Source organism: Manis javanica, chromosome 11 (assembly GCF_040802235.1).
Source record: "Manis javanica isolate MJ-LG chromosome 11, MJ_LKY, whole genome shotgun sequence".
Classification (NCBI taxonomy): Eukaryota; Metazoa; Chordata; class Mammalia; order Pholidota; family Manidae; genus Manis; species Manis javanica.
Window position 1 is genome coordinate 55,104,930 of NC_133166.1, and position 20,931 is coordinate 55,125,860.

Consider the following 20,931-nt stretch of genomic DNA (forward strand, 5'->3'; position numbering starts at 1 on the left):
CAGGAGGGGAAAGAGCCACCACACACACCCACAGACCGCAGGACTCAGGAGTGCTTGGCGTAAGCCTCCCTGGCACCATCTTGGAGGGGCAATCTGGTGTGGACAGTAAGGAGAAGGAGGAAAGAGTGGGTCCCCCACAAAAGAGAACATTACTGGAAGATCACTTCAGGGATTTGAATGGATTGAGTCATTATTTTTCTCCACTATCTGGTGGGAGCTGAGGGCACAGTTGGAAGGAAAATCACATAAGTTAGAGAAAACAGTGAAGCTACAGTTTCTTGGCATATTTCAATCCAGTGTGAGTAAATATGTGATTCTAATTCAGATGCTAAAAAAGTGTGCCATAATGATTTATGGAGGTTCAAAGCAGGGTTGTGTGCTAGATCTAGAACATAAGAACCAGAGGTGACATGAGAAATGATCTAATTCCTGGTATTTCCCTCTGTTGTTGATTTAACTGATGGCCCCCCATGTCCCTCCTCCTCCAGCTCACGACTCAGCAAACTCCAAGGGCTGGTATTGAGTATATAGGAATCAGAGCCACAGCACATCTGTTCTGTAGGTCAGAAGGCAACCTTCATTTTATTAAAATGTGTACAGGGGACTGGGAAGGAAAAGGACCCCACTGTGATGTGGTAATGTACACGAAAGCCCACACCATATTCAAACTCCACTGTCCTGGGTTGTCACACAGGTGGCTCTTTGGAACTTGGTCTGGCTGGAGCTTGGAAGAGGCCTCTGAGGCCCAGATCTCCTGGTCAGCCCTCTCTTGACCAGAGCTGACCATGACATTCGTACCACTAGAGCAGGTGGGGAAGGCCACCAGGTCGGTTGAATGGGGACCTTTTCTTTGCTATTCATAAAGTCTTTTTGAAGAAACTTAGTTCTTGCAAGCAGCCCTGGTGTCTTCTAAATAGTCCGAGCAGTCAAGGAGGCAATGCCTACCAGAAAGTGAGCTCTACTCACCCTTTACCAAGTTTCTTCCCTGAAGTCAGAGCCCTGGCGCAGTCAAACTCACAGGGAGCATCACCCTTCAGGTTCACACCTCATGTAACACATGTACCGATGGATGCATGGAAAAACTTCCCAATGGGCGCAGGCTCATTTCATGTTTCTCTCAATCCAGTCTTTAAAAGGTAGTACCTTGCTGAAGGCCGTATACAGTCTGTGGCTGCATGTTTTGTCATAGCTCCAGCTGACTAGCCCTACCAGGTGCCAGCGTGGCTCAGGTGATGCCCGTCCCGGGAAGGACACAGCCGCAATGCCCCCCGTCTCTGCAGTGCAGATGTTGGAAGGCACTGTGGGGTCTCGGCTGGCGCAGAACATGTTGTCTGTGACACTCACTGGGATACCGTGGTCTTCATGCTGCTCCTCACACAGCAGCGAGTCCACCACTCCCACCACCCCAGAGCGCAGCGTGTCATTCTTAAAGCCAGGACTTCTCACATCTGCCAGGACGTTCCAGCCCGTCACAGTGATGCGGGACTCCTGGAAGGAGGTGCTGAGGTCCCGAGGGGCTGCGAGGCAGATGGGCTGCACATGGGTGCTGATGCGAGCCTTGTCTAGCAGCTTCAGGATGGCAATGTCCATGTCCAGCAGGATGGGGTCATAGTTGGGATGCAGAATGATTGCAGAAATCTACAAACACAAGGAACAGACAACAATGGTGAGCAGCAACCCCACGGTGAGCAAAAGCAAGCGAGCCCTAGGGTTACATAATTCAGAGAAAATTTCTGAGAGACAGGTGTTATTATTTGGAGATACTTTGTTCAAGGGACCCTAGAAAGCAATTACTCTAGTGCGAGGGTTGCAAACTGACATGCCTTTTGGGGCCTGGCAGGTGGTGTTAAGTAAGTGGAATGGACAGGTGAGGCCACAGAGAGTGAGCTGGCATACCCCATCTAGAGTGGGCAGTTGTCCCGGCTGACCACTGCCACGTAGAAATGGGGCCACCACTCTCACTTTGCTAGAGAATAGAGTCCTGATCTTTATTTGAAACCTTCTGATTGTTAAATGTTGGCAAATAATTGATTAAAAAATAAGTCTTAGTGCTATCAAAACACAAACCCCTATGGGCTACCAGTTTGCAACTTCTGGCTCACTTCAAAAAATGCCATTTACCTTCAAGTCAGTAACAGAGCTACACACAGAATGGTCCACAAGACTTTTCCACCAAGATCTTCACTGATGATCTCAGTCCTTGCTGATCATTCTCTTTGAAGGGGGCCTTTTGGATCTTACATATGCAGTACATTGAGGCATGTTGATGTGCACGCCCTATTAATTCAGCTACATATGGGCTCATTCCTCAGGACTTCTCTTGTGTTGAACTAATCACAATATACTGGTCTGTCTCTTCCACTAGCCTGTGGACCTGTAGGATAAAAACCATGCCTTATTCTGCTCTGTATCTCTCCCTGTGAATGACATACAGTGGGAGGTCAACAACAGTGGATGGAAGGATGGATGAATGGACAGATGGATGGGCAAAGAGAAGGATGAACAGATGGAGTGATAGTTGGCCAGGGGTGGTGAGGAAATGGAAGACAGGCAGGGAAAGAGAGAAGAATACTGTAAATTGATTAATATCTTGGATAAAACCTCTCTATGTCCTCAAAGCCTACCTTATATGCCATAAACATTATAGGTGATTAACCTTTGATGACTACAATGATGAATAATATTTGTTACTATGTTATTTTTAAAGCAATTAAGGTGAAAAAAGACCCACAGTTTCTGGATGCCTTTTTTTAGTGTCAGTCAACATGAGGTCCTGGACATCTGCTTCAGGCAGGCCGGGTACTGACGTGCTTTAGTAACAGGACAGACAGTCACTGCTCTGCTGGTGCTTCAAGTTTGCTGAGCTGAGACCCAGTTTCCAGTTACAACCCTTTCTTACCCGCAAGCTCTGGATGGTCTTCTCATCTCGGTCATCATCCCGGTAGAATTTCCCCAGGACAATTTTGAGGTCTGCCGTCTTAATCACAGTGACCTTCCCCAGGTCTGTTACGCAGTGCGCAGCCACCACAATGGTGCGCTCGTTCACCAGGGCGCCGCTGCAGACCAGGAACCACGTGTCCTTGTGTAGGCTGCCCCCAGGCACCCCGCTGGCCCTCCTGTAGATGGCTACCTGCCATGGCCAGCGCATCCCCTGAGTCTTTGGAGCAGTGATGTTCTCAGTTTTCCCACAGACTATGGAGAAAGCACCAGTTCAGTAAAATAAGCTCAGGCCTCGAATGTGTCATTTTACCAAGAGAGCCCAAATCTGGAAAGGTGGGTCCCATGGGTGTGCTGACCACTAAGATTCTATTTTTTCCCCCTTTAAATATTAATCAATCAACATGGTTGGCTATGAAGTCTAGGATTAAGATTGGAGACTTCTGGTCCCAGGCACTTAACTATTAGTAGGACTTTGAGTAAGCTGCCTAATCTCTTAGAGCCTCAGTCTTCCTGCCTGCCAAATGGATATAGTAATCACAGTTATCTCATAGAGTTCTTGAAGAGACTGGATGAGATGATGCATATTTAAACAGACTGAAAATATCATGACTATCATTACAAACATGACCACAATGAATGAAGCCATACTGTTCTTTGACAGAGGAGGGAATGTAGCTTAGTATATGTAACACTCCATTCCAAACACCGCCACATATCTCAGTAATCATCATCATAAAGTTATGGGTAATTAATACCTCATTACCGAATTAATAACAATTGCTTACTTAATACTATTGGATGATGAGCATGGAGCTAAGACAGGGTAACCAAAATGACAGAACTGGAAAGCCTTTTGCACCTTTATCCTTTTCCCCCCTTGGTGTTTAATGACCATTCTCTCCCTTTTCTCCAAGTAAATATGATAGAGTTATCCACAAGAAAGTATGCCCTTCCCCAAAGAAGTCATCTAAGATTTAATGAGTTAATTTTTCCTGAGTTATAAATTTAAGCCAAAGGAAGGACGCCCTAACTGTGGAATTTCAGACATCACCACGCTATGGAATGCATTAGAGGACCATTTGGACAAGGAGCCTTCCCCAAAAAGCCTTCAACAGAGTTAATGGCTTTCCACAAGCAGGCATGAAAGATGTAAGCTGCTCCAGCCCCAGGACAAGCCTTGACTCACTAGGGATGCAGGACGGGGCACGTCCACTCCACTTCCCTGTCCTCAGGCACGTCCTCCGGCTGCTGCCCAAGCGGCGGTAGAAGGGCGAGATGCACTCGTACTGGAGCTGGGTATGCAGATGCTGGTACCCAGCGGGCAGGTCCCCAAAGGGAAGGACTGGCTTCTTAGTAGGGGTGCTCTGCAAGTTCTGCTTGCTGAAGGATGCCGAGTACAGCTGGTGCAATGGCGTCTCCCTGCACCGGGGCACACGGGCCCAGAGAGAGCAGGGCGAGAGACAGTCATTGTGGCCTCTTTAGTATCCATGCCAATCTCCACGTAGATATGTGGTTTCAGGAGAAAAAAATGGCTATGTCATTTTCTGTCTCTTTCCCTCTCTCCCCATTCACCTCTCTCTCCCTCTCCCTCCTCTCTCTCTCTCTCTCTCTCTCTCTCTCTCTCTCTTCCATTGAACCACAAAGCACATTCTCTTGCACTCCTCACCCTTTATTCCTTCATCTCCATTCTGGCATGGCATGCTTCTAGTAGCCTAGGATTTTAACCAAACAGGGCGATATCTGCCATAATAGCTGCTATCAAAAAGTAGGCTATAACATGCACACACACACACACACACACACACACACACACACACACACACACAAATTGTGAAATTAAACAGGAAGGAAAGTTAATCTGAGTGAGAGAAATCCAGGCATATTGTTTTACTCTAACTGTTATCAAAATGGGGCAATATTAAGAACTGACTCAACTAACCGATGTTAATACAATAGCTTGATGTAGCAGTTAGCAGATGTAATTAGTACACCTCAGAGAACAGAACTTTCTCAGGGCACACTGATGAGCGGAAATATGGAGCTTTGTGTGTAAATGTGAAAAGGCTTTTTGAATGAGCTCTGAAATGGAAGCCCCCAGAGACCACCCCTGGGAGAGAGGTGTGCACATTGTACAGCTTCTGTTCCTTTTATATCAGTGCATAATGACTGGGAACTGAAAAGTTAGAATTCCTTTAGGAAACAATGTTTTCATCCCTGCTTGATGAATGGAGAAAGGAAGCCCAGGGAGGTAAGGGAGTGTCTGAGGCGCAGGCACACAGGAAGCCAAGACAGTGCCCAAGGCAGTGAGTGCTTAGCAGTCATGATTCCCAGCCAGTGTCTCTACCAATTTACTACCATCTTAGGAAATCTATTTCATGTGTCTGTACAGTGCTTCACTCAGAGCACATATTACATCCACACTGGTTTCATTCCACAAAGCTTTTAGCTCATGTTTAGAATGAGGCCCAGAGTTCAAGGAGCATTTGAACTTGAAAACAAGCTCATTTTTGGACTATGTGTTGAAGGTCTGCACTGCTTTGTGAGTTCCCAGGCATAACTCCACTCCAGCAGCCTATCTTTCAGACAGCTCCTTAAAGCCAAGTTTGAGGCTTGCTTTCTCATCTACATGAGAAAGCGTATCTGGCACCTTGTCACCTCTTATAATTTCCCATTCCAATTGCTTTTAAAATGCAAACTGAGTGGTCTTTTCAACAGCTCAGGGTCTCTGCTACTTGGGAAGAACAGGTTTATCATACTGAGTGGAGAGTCTACCCCCAAGTAAATCACAAAGATCAGAAAAGGGGACAGAATTTGGACTCTACTGCCACTGTTCCCAAGGAAATGCCTTGCCTTCAGAGGGAAAGACAGAAATGGAATGAGAAAGTCAGAGGAAGGGCGAGAGATTGATGACTATCCTAATTTATGAATATTTCAGGTCTCGTGCCAGTCACTGGGATTCATTGTCCCTGTTCCTAGAAGCAATAGTGACCACTGACAGACCTTCATATGTGCAAGGCATTTTGCTAAGGCAGTTACACGGACCTTAGTTAAAGCTTAGTGCCAAAGAGAGCAGAGCCTGAGACCCTGAAGGCTCTGAAGACCCTGGATTTGCATCCTGGCTTTGCCACTTCTTCTAGAAAGGTGACCCTGCGCAAATTATTTAACTTCTCTGAGCTTCAGTTTACTTCTCTGTAACAAAAATGGTAATAAAATCTATAACAAAATGGTAATAATAACACCTACCTCAGAAGTGGTAGTGAGGATTAAATGAGCTAATACATGTAAAACACTCACAAGAGTAACAGGCACAGAGCAAATACTCAACAAACACTATTAGCATTGCATTTAATCCTTACAACTATCCCCAGAAACAGATATTATTACTATGATTATCCTTATTTTTTCAAAAGAGGAAACTAAAGCCTCAGCAATTTAGGAACTTGCCCAAGAACTAAAAGAGAGACAGAACCAGAATCCACTCTTGAACCTTTGTCTGTCAGCCCAGTCACTCATCCGTAAATGTTTCTGGGGTGCCTACTATGCAGGCACTGTTCTTAGCACTGGAACTTCACCATTAACCAAACAGAAAATGTTCCTGCACTTGTAACTTTTACATTTTTTGGTGGCATTTGGGGGAGACAGAAATTAAACAAACAAAAAAATGTACATAAGACAATGGGTACAGATGGATGCTAGGATGAAAACTGCAACATGGCGCAGGCCTGCAGGAGCTGGACAAGGAAGTCAGCTCTTGCGCTGAGGGTGGAGTGGGGACAGTCAGGGAAGGTCTCTCTGCCAGGTAAAAACTGAGCAGAGAACTGAACGAAGTGAGGCATTAGCCTGGTTGAAATTCAGTGGAAGCAGGTTCCAGACAGAAGGAGCCACACATGTAAAGGTGCTGGCGGCATAGTGGAAAAGCAAGGCGGTCCGTGTAGCTGGAGGGGAGAGTGAGGAGAATGGTAGGAGATTAGATAAAAAGAGTATTTCCTATGAAACAAGGATAAGTAGAAATGGGCCTATGCTCTCCCTGCCGGTGGTCCCTACCTCTGTCTTTGCAGGAGAAAGGCCGGGCTGTCGTACCTGAGGGCTCACATCCCTCATCCGGGCAGGGCATTTATCTCTAGTTCCTGGGCTCCACCAGCCTACCTCATCCGCTTGATTACTACCAAGAGCATCTCCCTAAGCCACAGGGGGCTGGGTTTGGTAGGAATGCCATCTCCTAGAAGCTGCTATAATAAATACATAATAATTTTAAGAAGAATCAAGTACTAAAATCCAGTTCCTTAAAGATCATCTTAAAGTCTTGCTTCCCATGATCCAATGAAATTTGTACATCTGCCAACAGTTGCTACCTCTTGGCCAAAGACACTTGGCTAACAAGCCTCCATCTAACAAGCTCTGTTCTTTCATGACCAGTTAGCACTGAGTGTCCCCAAGAAACACAGACTGTCTTTGGCCAAACACAAGTGGGGAAGGGGAGGGGGGAGGGGGCAGAAGAGACACATTCATTTGCCTTTAAAGCAGAGTTCAAGTATTTCCATGTCACCTTGACTGAACCTGCATTGGAAGAACTCTCCGTCTCACCAGGTCTGAGGTCTTTGGTTCTCGGCAGGCTAGAGAGAAAGAGCGAATGCTGCATAATCTTTTCCCGTATTGACCGTTCACAGCATTCAGTTCAGGGTCATCATTGACCACCCTTTCTGGACACCAGGTGCTTATTCCCTGGGGTCTCAGAGGGGTCACACACAGCTAAGCTCGGACAGCCCCCTCAGCAGCAGGGTGCTGCCTTTCCTCTAAGTTCACAAGCCCCTCTGAAGAATCAAAGCAAACACCTCTGCAAAGTTGGGTGATTTGGAACAGTGGCAGGTAATAGACTAGGATGATCTGTTAACATGAATAATATTAGCGAACTTGATGGAAAATGGAATAGAAGTCAAAGTGAAATTTCTAAAATATAGCCCATCATAGGGAATTACAGGGCTCTCACTGAAAAGCAGACAGCGGTGTCAACCACCGACAAAGCTTGAGTAACTGATTCTTCCATATCCTTTCTCTGTAATTAAGGCTCTTAACAACCTTTTGAGGGCACCTTCAAAGCCCAGTTTAATTTTGTTGAAGTCTTTCTTCACAAGTGAAAAGGAATCCCTCCCATCTCATTTTCCCAGTCAGGCAGCCAACATTCATCTAATTAGCAAACTGGAGAACTTGGGTCATATTAATTTGTAAGAGAAGGGTTCACAAAAATCTCCAAGGATGTATGTAACAGCGTTTCCATCCTTAATGAAATCAAGAATCAGAATCTGTGCTGCTGGGGGTGAAGGTCGGTTCTGGCTAAAGTCTAAAGTGATTTATTCCTTTCACAAACCCTTCTCTTTCATGCCTTTCCCCATGAGTTGGGCTGTTGACAGACACCCTGAAGGGAAAGTGGAGGCTTTGAGGCAATTATTTGGATAATCTAGGCCAAGAACATGTCTTTCTTCCTAGGAAACAGCCAGGTAATTGTGACCTTGCCCGCAAAATAGAGAGGCTGTTGACCTGGGGCAACCAGTGAATCAATTCAGTAAGAAACTACACACACCCCACTGCCAAGGGGTAAGGCTCCAACTCCTCTCCACAACATTCCATTTTTTTCTGGTCTCAAAACACCTTTGAAAATTTACCTTCTAGTTTCCCAGTTTGCCTCACTTTGAGTTTGCCACCATTCTTGCATTTCTACCTACATCTCTTTTTTTTTTCATTTGTTTTATGACTGGAATATTGTGCCAATTCCTCATCTCTTCTCCAAATCCTTCCCAGCTTCCCATACTGGCTCCAATCCTGCCTGCTGCGTGCAATTGCCCCTATTTCAGGTGATATGGTAAGTTCCTTTCTCTGAGCATACACTATTTACCTGTTCCTATAACTCTGCCTTGAATGTTCAAGGGTTTACCATCATTTTAAGATGGTTTTAAACATGTTAACATCTTAAACCTTCTCCACTGGCAGGGATGACGTGTCTATTTTGTTCTTCTATTTCCTACACTAATTTAATATTGCATAGAGGGTAGATAAATGTAGTACATAAATACATGTTAACTGCTTCACTTCTGTCCTTGGGCTTGCATATGTAAAACTCTGCCCTGTCATTTTTACTAAACTGCTCTGTTAACTATATCAATCTTCCTGATCCCATCAGATGCTGTGATAAGCAAGTCCTTTGAAGGTCCACAAAAGAAACAAATGTTTTTAGGGATGTTTATAATCTAGAGTTATAAACGGTTCATGTGAGAACTTGAGAGAGAAAGGCATTTTTTTCAGGGGCTCACAAACATGTCTGGGAGCTACCAAAAAGCCCAGCAATTCTAGCTACTTCCATGGACTTCAGAAATATTTGCAAGTTACCTTTTATGCAGATGGGCTGTTTCCCTGACCACTCGCCATTCGGCTGGCAAGTTCTCTTCTCATTGCCACTAAGAACATATGAGTTGTTACAAAAGAAGGACACAATGGTGCCAATTTTTGCATGGTGCCCATTGATTAGCCCAGGGCCTCCTGTTATTTTCTTGTACCCATTGACTGGGCCCCCAGGGTCTGAGCAGTTTTGTTCTTCAAGGACTAAAAGAGAAAAGAAAAGGAGGGCTATTAAAAGTCGGAAGCATTCCATTTTAGAATAAAATCTGTTCATGTTTCATTGAATCAAAAATGCAGCGGTTTGGAGCCTGCCAACAATGGCACTCGAGGGAACTACCAAGAGAAAACTCATAATAGCAAATGTGTGTGTGAAACATGTCTTCCCCTTGCTTTAGTGATTTATTGAATCAAGAAGTATTTCATTCCATATATAAATAAATTTGACACCCCAACAGGCTTTCATATGATCTTGTTCATGTCTTTCTCAAACTGTGATAGCTGGGCAGGCCTGGACAAAATAAAAACATTTCACCTAGATTTGATGACCAGTATTCAAAAGGTATTGTTTTTCACCATTTTGTATTACCTTCTTCATTCCCTAAAGCTGGAGCAATTAAACTAGACCATTCAGTTTCCTATCTGGGTTGCACCAGGAAAATAGAACTCATTAGACACAAGAGTACATATATGAAATGAACTTAGAGTTTATATTTCATCTCCAGGAAAATCAGTGTGTTGAAAGTTATAGTTAAAAAAATACTTAGAAGATGATAAAAATTCAGAGACACAACAATTTCTCCTTGATCTCCAAATCTAAACACTTAATACTCTTCATTACAAAGGTTATTTCTATTCTCTAGCTCATGTTGGACAGTTAGTTAAAGTAGAAATGGCATTACCAGCTATTCTGAGCACTGAACAGGATATTAAATATGTCCTGGAAATATCCCACCAGATAGATAATATATTTTTCCCAGATGGATTATGGCACAACACTGAATATTACTTGCTTAAGGGTACAGAGTAAGTCCCCTGAAGAACTCAACCTTTAATTACTGAGTCTGGGTACCTATCACTCTGTCAGCCACCCTAGTCTCTTTTTAATCATTTCCTCTAGACACAGGCTCATCATATAAAACAGCCCTTGTGCAATGCGATTGTGCATTTGACATGCTTTTCTTCCTATAACTGACCCAATTACCTTTCAAGTGATTTATTTGCTTGCCTCCAGGCAAGAAAAGAATCTCCATTCACACATTTCTAAAATATTTGAAAACTAAAAGTTAATCATTACCCTATGTGCAATTTGACAAGGTTGCTAATATTAAGACGAATTATTGGTTGTCTCCTCTAAGACTGCCTATAAGCCACATGGCAGATGATCTCAGTGAGGTTTTGTATGCTTTTGGGCTCTGGCATCTGAGCAGCTTCCCTGGTGGGTGACTCCCAAACCACATTTTAAGTGTAAAAATGGGACCTCCCTGAGTGAATTTTCTATAAATGCCAAAAAAGCGTAGAGAAGGCAATGCACTCTTTGAAGCTTCAGAGGGACTCAGAAAGCCCCAGTGCTTAGATTTCCAGGAATCTGTGATGGAGAAGGAAGAGGCAGAGAAAACAGTCCATATTTTTTCAGTGATGGGGCTACCTTCTTACAGTACAGACTCATTCAGCGCTGAATAACTCATGCAGCCCAAAAACAACTGGCAGGAAGCCACAGCCTACAATTTCCTCAAAAACATGGTGCATTAACATCTGCAAGTTTTTGAAAATGGAACTCATTGGTAACATAAAAATCAGGACATTTCCCACAGACTTCTGTATTATTGGCCTCTGACAAAATTCAGATTTGGAAACCTCAGGCCTGTATTCCCACATGGCAACCATCAGCTGGCATTGAGAAGTGCCTCCCCGCTTAGAGGAGGGCTGTATTCATCACTGGGCCCTGGGCCACAGACCCGCCCCTACCCCCTAGTAGGGACTGGAATCTGTGGCCAGTTAGCCTATCAAAGGGCTCTGATGTGTGGAATACAAATGTAGTTCCTCATCCGTTCTGAGCTCTTCTTGCTAGATTTCATGGCCAGGAAAACTTGGGTGGTACTTCAGAGCAGACCTGGAGTACTGAAAGAAAATGAACTATACTCTAGCCATATCAGCCTCAGCAGGAGAAATCTCTTCTACTGAAATAAAAGTAATTACTAGCCTGATAGTTGGGTTTTCTCCTCTTGAAGTAAATACTCCCACAGTATACTAGGCTCCCACTGCATGACTTCCTATGGGCAGGATTCTCACAGATCATATTTCTATTACATTTTATGTGGGTTAAACTAGCGGGAACATTGGGAAGTTCTTGAGCCCTTGGAGGTAACAAAGCCTTGGAACAATTCAAGTTCCCTTTTTTACTGAGGAGGCTTTAAAAGAAACCTTAAAGAGAAACTGGCTCAAACTATACCAACAAGTCTATCTGAAGCTGAGAAGTTCTGCCTTATTTCTATAATTCTTAGATGCCTACTCTTTTATAATGTGATATGTCTGAAATCAGGTCTCATGGTGCTTTCTGTGTGTTACTTATTTACTTCCAACCAAAAGCTATAATTAAGTTAACAATGCCCCTTATACTTGACAAGATCTTAGAATGGAGAACTATTATTTGTTTTTAAGTCATTGTTCATGGAATGCCACCAGGATAGAGCCAAATGAGGTTTCAGAGTTAGGGTCAAATGGAAGGCCAGACTACACAGCTAAAATTCAAGAGTTGTACAGACAATAGAAACAGATTTATAAAGGGTCAGTTAGTGTAGTTGGCTGACACTACTTAAAATATACTATGTTCATCATGAAATAAAGGACAAAATTGAGAACTTCAGTAGAAAATTGCAAACTTTAAGAAATCTAGAACTGAAAACTTACAATGACAGAAATTTAAAACTCAGTTAAGTTAATAGTAAATTGATTATAGCTGAAAAGTATTAATAAACTGAAAGAGAACTTAAAAGAAAAAATTCAAAATGAAGCCCAAGAGACAGAAAGGTGAAAAATGGAAACATACAGATACAGTGGGAAAGTTAATAAATGTAATTGGCACCCCAGAAAGGGAAGAGAGCATGGAGTAAAACCAGTATTTACAGAGATAATAGCTGAAAATTTTCCAAAACTGATCAAAGACATCAGCCTACAGACTCACAAAGTCCCAAGTCAGATATTTATGAAGAAAACCACATATAGTGATATTACATAAAATTGTCAAAAACCAAAATCAAAGAACATTTTAAATGGTCAAGGTGTGGGGAGAGATTGGGAAAGCATACTTTAAAATAATTATAGTCATTATCTCTGGCTTGTAACATTGAGAATGATTTTTGGTTTTGATACTTTTTTCCCCAAGTTTCATAACCAGAAAATGTGACTATAAGTCTGTTGTTTATTATTCTTGTCGTTGTTTGTTATTTTTATTTTTTTAAGTATTAAGCAAAATGGCTCTGGTCCTCCCAGCTAAGCATATAAACCTAGCAGTTAGGCTTCCACACCTTTCTTTATGTTCCCATATCTTTCCACCCCATGTAAATCCCTTTACCATTTTGCATAATCAGAGTAATCTGACTTTCCATGAACTCAGATTTAAACGAATTCTGTCTCTAGACTCTAGTGGAAAGTAAACGGCTTCCAGAATCAGATAGATATAGGTTCAAACAATCATTTGGTTCCCCAGTGTCCAGAATAAGCACACAGTATGTGCTCAATAAATCTCCACTGGTGAGTCAAAGAGACAAAGGGAGAAATTTATTCATTTTTCTACTTAATGAACTAGGGCCTGAGAAATTTGCTGAATTTCTCCAAGCCTTGCTTTTCTCATCTGTGAAACAGGATAATAACAGTTATCTGGCTGGGCTGGGTTTGAGGAGGAATTTAAATAACATACAGTCTCCTTTCCTTTGTTTGCCTTGATTTACAAAGCACCTAACTGCCTTTAAAAATCAATTCCTCAAATTCATATACCTTAAAGGAAAACACAAAGAAATCTTAAGGCCCATTATTGGGTCTATTTAAGAATAAAGCTTAGTCCACTCTAATTTCTGGCTTCTCAGTAATGTCTATACATGATGAGCTTCTACACCCGGGTCTAGTGTGTTGAATCAGACTCTGGGTACCAAAGAAGGACATTCATCTGTTTTAATCCTGCACATTGAAGCCTTAAAATTTTATTTCTATGTCGAATATCACTGGGCATTATTCTCTCTTCCCTGTCATTTATTTTCTGCACTTTCAAAGCTATACCCACTCCTATGATGCTTTTGAAAAGAATCCTAAGACTTCCTCCATCCATCCTTTTTTCTCCCAGTTTAGACATCTACCTGTTGGGCTCACAGATCATCTGCATCTCATCAGAACATCTCCCCAGGGTTAGATTTCAAAATAATTTCGCTTTTTTTCTCCCTATGGGTTCTTTTTTTAGAATCCTTTGCATCTCTGCATTCAGCAGACTCCTGACTCTTTTCTATTTGATCTTTCAAAGGCTTTGTGTTTGATTTTTCCTCTGTGGGATGGAATTTTTCACAAGAAGCCAAGTGAGAATTTAAAACGTCTGCATCTTTGGTCTGAGGAAGCATGTTTCTTCATCTGCTAAGTAAAATATTCCATGATTAATAATAGCACATTGCCCTGTTACTTTTGGGACTCAGTCTGTGGACATAAACATATTAAATTTAGCATGCCCTTACATGTTATTTCGTGAACAAAAACAGCCCTCAGGGGTGTGTTTCTCTGAGATACTGTTTCGGATAAATATCTACCCTTGTCTTCTTATTTTCTTTTTCAGGGCGACAGTATGAGGTGGCCTGCTGGGATACCACTTCACAGAAGGACAAAGCAATGGCATTGTGAACGCTATTGGTGCCCTACCCAGGCACCCTCATATCCCTTTAGCAGGTCAACTTGTACATGTGTGCTTTGCTGCTGAGAGCTGGCACCTGCCACCTACCCTTGGGCATGAGCATCATCTTGTTTGTATGAAGAGCTGAAAAATGCCTAGACTTTTGTCTCCTCATGCCCACCCCAGGGCTGCCTATAGCATGTCTGATAGGTATGGAAGTGCAAATGCCCACTCCTGTTCCTTGAGGTGTCACTTACACTCCTCAGCACCCCGGAGGTTCAGGCTGAGTCTGGGAGTTCCACTGAAATCACTCTCGCTTGGTTCCTTTCTTCCTCTTTCCTATCTTGCTTCCTTAACTCTCTTACTAGTTGATACTGGGAGGACTCCCTTTAATAAATGAGGTCCCATATGCATGACTCAGGGTGTAGTTTGGGAAACTAACCTAAGACAGCTCTGTTGTTTTTCTTAGCCTTGGGCCTCAGGGTCCCTTACTCCCCCACCCTGCCCACCCCATGGCAGCACTGCTGGGAGGTGGCAAGACGCCAGAGATGCACTTGTCTCAGCCCTAGGCATTGAGCCCTGCATGCCTTTCAGCACCCCTGGGAGACTTTGTGGAGGATGGCTGGCAGGGCAACTGAGGCTAGATCTTATCAGAGGGCCTCCAACCTCCACTGATACCCTCAGGCTCCAGCCCAGCCCCACAGCAACACAGCTGTTTTACCTGAAGGGATCAAGTGCTCTGAGACAGTAGGTTTCCCCAGGCTAAACAGTGTGGATCCAGAACCCACCATTCAAGGATTCTCCCTGGTTAAATGGTCATCTCTATGTTAACAGTTCTGTCTAGCACCACAGAGGGAGCTTGAATTCCAACAAATCCCCAATAGTTATTCTTAGCAGAAGTATCTAAATTAGGACCTGGTTCCATTTCATCCAGCTTCCTACTTGCAGATTAAGATGTTTTCTTTCAGACAACACAGCAAGATAAGTGGTAGCAATCCAGTTCATTCCCTTGTACCTGATGAAATCTTCACTGCAATTCAGAACAATCAACTGCTAGGGTTGGCTAGTATTTACTGAGACCTAATACCCCATTCAAATTCACTTAATGCCCCCATGATTACCTTTATTCCTTGGTTAGGGTCTTAAATTCTGATGTCATATTTGAAGCAAAGTTAAGACAGGCCCTAGTCATTTAGGATGAATTGGTGCTAATGAAAAAAAAAATACATATATATGTATCTACAACAATAATAACATTGCACATATATACACAATAAGATATATAGATATCTTTATATATATATATGAATACATATATATATTTTGGATCAGATACTGTCTGTGTAAAGTCAGGGAGATTTTTACAGCCCTGGGGTCCAGAGGAGGCACCAACAATAACTGACTGTGAATTTTTCACAAGCATGAATTATGTGTCTTTGAGTCGGATTTAAGTTGATTTAATGCAAGTAAAATTATGTCTTTTTCTCCCCGGATCAGTACTCAGAGATTTTTACTCAAAATAAGGTCACTGAGATGACCAGGTCTAGGTCTCCAAGAAATGGACATGATGGCGGAGACATCAGGGGGCATATCAGGATGATGTGGAGACGTAAGTAGGAAAGCAGCTCTTCAGTGTACACAAATAATGCCACTTTTTCTGTGCCCTCTGTTCAGATCAATTACACTGAATATGAAAAATGGAAGCCCACACTTTCACACTTTCCATCCCTAATTTGGGGAGTGAATTCACCTCCCATCCCCCTCATAATCACAAAACTGAGGAGGCAGATCACAGCTGTAGCAAGAAAACAGACTTCTTCCATTATATTGCTATCCATCAGTATGTCCTTGTTCACAAAAATATCTTCTTATGAATGAATCTAGAATTTCATTATGACACACACCACACACCCATGAGTATTTATCTGTCTTTTTTCTCTGGTCTCAAAGCTCTAAGTTCAAACCTGGAGACAAGATCTATAAAAAGCCCCGAGGAGCCAAAAGAACCCAATCACTGCTTTGCCTTTGCAAGCCCCACGTGTCTCTCTGTGGGGAAAGACCAGTACACTGTAGTAGGCTATTGATTTCATTAATTTTCTTACACCACATGTTTAATGAGTGCCTCCCTGTGCCCAGCAGAACAAGTCACTGGCAAATGTTTTTCTGTATCTTTAACATGGAAAAATTTTCATTTAAACCCAGAAATAAAAGTGATATCAGTTAAGGCTTATTTTACTACAGTACTTGAGGCATCTCAAGGCTCTCCCCAGCTTCACTTAAGCACTTATTTAAAAAATGATTTGGGGACTTCTTTCTAATTAGTTTTTTCAGAGGTCAGACTTTTACCAAACTATATATATATTAATATCTATGTATCTTATTGTGTATATATATGTGTAATGTTATTGTTGTAGATACATATATGTGTATTTTTTTTTCATTAACACCAATTCATCCTAAATAACTAGGGCCTGTCTTAACTTTGCTTCAAATATGACATCAGAATTTAAGACCCTAACCAAGGAATAAAGGTAATCATGGGGGCATTAAGTGAATTTGAATGGGGTATTAGGTCTCAGCAAATACTAGCCAACCCTAGCAGTTGATTGTTCTGAATTGCAGTGAAGATTTCATCGGGTACAAGGGAATGAACTGGATTGCTACCACTTATCTTGCTGTGTTGTCTGAAAGAAAACCTCTTAATCTGCAGGTGGGAAGCTGGATGAAGGAACCAAGTCCTAATTTAGGTGCTTCTACTAAGAATAACCGTAGGGGATTTGTTGGAATTCAAGCTCCCAGGTTTATCACATTTATGTTCCCTCTGTGGTGTTAGAGAGAACTGTTGACACAGAGTAACCGTTTAACCAGGGCATATATTTCAGTTAATGCAATGTGACCAGTCAATCAAGGGCACAATCATGAAAGATATATCAATTCTTTGGTCTAACACTGGATCTTTTAAAATCAACAATACAGACGATCATATTGTAAGCATCCTTCAGAAAATGCAATTTGAACATGGCATTCAACATTGGTTAAAGGTTTACCTAACATTTTAAAGAAATAACAAAATAGTGATCAGCTGACCTGACCTCTAGCCCTCTACTGTTAGCCCTTTAAAAAAATACTTCAATGAAATGTCTTAGGTTGAGTTCCCCCAGAAGCAGGCTGTGAGATAGAGATAGGAGTGTAAATAGTTTATTGAGGTAATAGTTTATTATATGATCCCAGGAAGGACCAAAATTCGTTTGGGGAAAATGAGACAGGGAAGTTCACATTGTCAAGCAAGTCACCACTGGAGCAACTGGAGCTCAATGCCATTGGGAACCTGGGAGCCAGTGTAGACCCTACCTTGGAGTTAGCATACCCAAGGAGCAAGGGATTTGAGTTACTACCAGCTGCCATCAATCATTTGTTGAAGGAGGAGATAAGCATCAATTCCTCAACACCTACAGTCTGCCCACAAATGGCAGAGAGTGGATTCAGAGCTGGAGAAAGCCCTTGGGAAGAGCTGCTGGAGCATGGAGTTGGAAGCTCATGGGTCAGCATACAGAGCAATGGTGGAAGCATATAAAGCCCAGCTACCATTTTTTCCCCTCAGGGGAGGTAGAAGGATCTAGTTTTTAGAAATGTTAAGTACAAAAAAAAAGATTAAACTTCTGTTATTTACAAAACTGAAGTGGAAAGCATTTCTGCAGCCCCCATCATTAAATAAGGAGAGGAAAAGAGTAGGAGTTATAATAAAATGGACTTGTGTTCCCTTTCATTTAATATACAAGTAGAGCCATACCATGGACAGTATTTCTCATTTTGCCTTTGCTGCCAGGAATCAGAGACATGTGAGGATGATCACTTCATCCTCCTTTGCTTGTTCTTGCCCTGCTTCTACATTACCTTGCTTCATTTTAATTATTGTTATTCACACCCTGCTTGCCTTCAGAAATGGTTTGATGTACCCTAACCGTGACCCACCGGTGATCCATTCATCCAATGGTTATTTCTGGGTTTTGTGTGAAGTCACGTTTCCAGAAGGAACAAAGCTCCAATGAGAAAGTTAATGACTTTCCAACCAGAACTGAAATTCTGTCACAAATTGTTTCCTCGATTTTGGTGAGGAGCGAGAATGTGTGGATTCCAAGACTGTGCTAGGAATTGAAACTAACCTTCTTCCACTACCCACCACCAGCTGGATAATGGAGGAATGGATTTTACTGACTTTGGATTCATTGTCTTTGTCAAATTCTTCAGATAATCTTACAGCTCTGAATATGTTTTACTTTAAATGCTCAGCTACTGGGGACAATGTCCTCCAGTGGTATTCACAGTCAGTTTCTCAAAATATAAGAAATGCTTACCATGAATATGACACAAACTGGGAAATTCTGTTCTGTCTAGTCTAGGATGAAAAGAATGACCTTGCAGAAGGGTCCTCGGCTGCTGAACACATTTGAGTCCTAAGAGATTCTGCCCATTTAGTAATTCTCATCACCACCATCACCAATACCAAAGGCCTTACTAGGGGAAGTTCTCTGCACTTGGTAAAGGCCGAGATTGGAATTGATTTATGGTTTCTGCCAAATAGAAAGAAAACATAGATTGTATAGGCCTGCCATTTTTTCCCAGTGCCTGGTAACAGACACCCAGCAAAGTTCAGATGGAAGAATCTGGGCAGGTGGGGAATGATAGTACCTATGCCGTGGGGAGGCCGTGGCAGTTAAATGAGACAGTGTCACATGAAGCACACAGCCTGGCCTATGATGAGAACAGAGATAACAGCTACTGTTTTTGTTTTTAAAATGATGAGATGCCAGTAAGAAGGTCTTGTGTTTTGCAAAGATGAAGATTTTACCTTCTCAAGCAGGGTGGGGGACTGCTCCACAAGGCTAGAGCCTTTAAGGAAAAGTGGTGGCTCTACAGCCTTTGTCAAGGGGCTGGAGTCAGTCTCTGGGTTCACGATGTCAGGAAGGTTTGTGTCCTTCAGAAGCTAATTCTGCTTTTCTATCACGTCCTTCTACTGTTCGCATCCTCCTCCCTCCTCCCTTGGTGGGCATATACCCCATCCCAGCTCTCTTGGATCGCTGCTTACCCCAGAACAAAAGTAAAACCTGCCTCCTGCATGAAGTGCTGCCTCAGTGACCTCATCTGCCAGAACAAAAGCCAAGAGGGGCCTGCCAGGGAGCAGGCAAGTGGTGGCAAATTCCTGGTGAATCGATGGTGGGTTTGGCCCTTTCCATGCTGGCGGATGCTCCCTCCCAACCTCTTGCAGACTGCAGAGTTGATAACGTGGCCTCACCTGTCCTCTTGTTAGCTGGCTAGACTGCTATCCATAATGAAATTAATTGCTGACTAGTAAAATACACCCCTTATATGCCCACTGCCAAGTACCTTACCCTGAATGAGACACAGCAGTGCTATGGATAAGAGGCTGCAGGCCCATGGAGCCCATCAAAGTGAGTGGTAAAATGTCACCTGATCTATGCAGATTCAGGTTCACCCAACAAGGAATGGTTCAAATGAAAAGGACACTTTTCCTTTGAATTATGAAAACAAATGAATACCTTGATAACTACTCAGGGGCAGCTTCTACTGTGTTCAGTGACAGCTTTTACTTTTCAGAACTTAATCCAAATGGATGACATCCCTCTAAACCTACCAAGAAGGATGTCAGGGGTTCATGTCCATGTTAGGGAGGGAGAGAAGAAGGTGGGCCAGGCGTCCAGAGGTGTGTAAGAAGCTAGCAGTCCGCTAGCTGACACTCTTCCTAGGGGTCCCCAATCTCTGAAGGCTCTGGGTTGTCAAGTACTTGTGTGTGACAACTATGGATTCTCCAGGACTCTCTTCCATGGAATTATCCCTTGCCCCTTACTGACTCTCAAGCCAGACTGCACAGTCTCTTTTGCCCTGTCTCTCTAATAAAATGTATAAGTGACGCTGTGGAGCTCCAGGCTCCTACATGACCACCAGGGCCCACCACATGTTAAATGAGTAATGTTTAAAAAACCCATGAGAAAAAGGGGGGCTGACCAGAAAATGTGATGCTTGGGCAACCTGGGCCAGAGTATCCAAATCCAGGTCCTCCCAACGTGACCCCATTTGTCATTCCTAACAGCGCCGTAACTGGACTGTTCAGGCTACACAGGATCCCCATCCCTCAGGCCCAAGGTGGGCTCTTCTCCTGGGATCCAGGATGCAATAAAGGCAGTGTCTTGCCTTTTAAACCCAGGTCTTTCTTGCTTGTATGCAAGAGTAGTGGAGGCAATACTTAGTGTCTGGCCTCGATTTGGGAAGAGCAGTTCACAGAGGAAACTGAGAAAGTTGTCGAAGAAATTTCTTAAACTCTGGAGCCCTGAGAAAGGCTTGTCATAAGCATGTAGTTTGCAGAAACTGGACTATTGCCCTAAGGCCTTATCTGGACAATCCCGATACCAAAGCTGTTAACAAGAGGCCATAAGTAGTAAGAAGAATAGTGTCTCCCATTACTCAACTCAGTGTCTTGTGTGGATTGTTTCATTGCATCCCCACAAACACTCGGAGAAGTATTTGGTGTTTGCTCATAAGAGTTTTAATGACTTGTTGAAGACCACCTGGCCAGTAAATTGCAGGCTCAGAGCCAAACCAAGGTCTTTCTGACCACAAAGGCCAAACTATTCACCCCAGGGTGCACCCCCTCACTATGGACAAAGGTGCATCTGTCTTCCATAGTTAAGGATAAGATAGGCCTTTAGAGCTGTGAA

General features: G+C 43.0%; 1 protein-coding gene across 4 annotated transcripts in view; it reads right to left on the minus strand.

The window, feature by feature from the left end:
• Positions 1-550: 550 nt before the first annotated feature.
• Positions 551-20,931, minus strand: part of PAMR1 (peptidase domain containing associated with muscle regeneration 1) — a 152,504-nt gene continuing 132,123 nt past the window's right edge. For all 4 annotated transcript variants that reach the window (XM_037019950.2, XM_073216401.1, XM_073216400.1 and 1 more), the window contains 5 exons: positions 9,322-9,534; positions 7,487-7,553; positions 4,127-4,359; positions 2,900-3,192; positions 551-1,638 (listed from right to left, as the gene is read on the minus strand). In XM_037019950.2, coding sequence (XP_036875845.2) covers positions 1,102-1,638; positions 2,900-3,192; positions 4,127-4,359; positions 7,487-7,553; positions 9,322-9,534 — 1,343 coding nt within the window. In that variant the 3' untranslated portion in view covers positions 551-1,101. The remainder of the gene's footprint in view (positions 1,639-2,899; positions 3,193-4,126; positions 4,360-7,486; positions 7,554-9,321; positions 9,535-20,931) is intronic.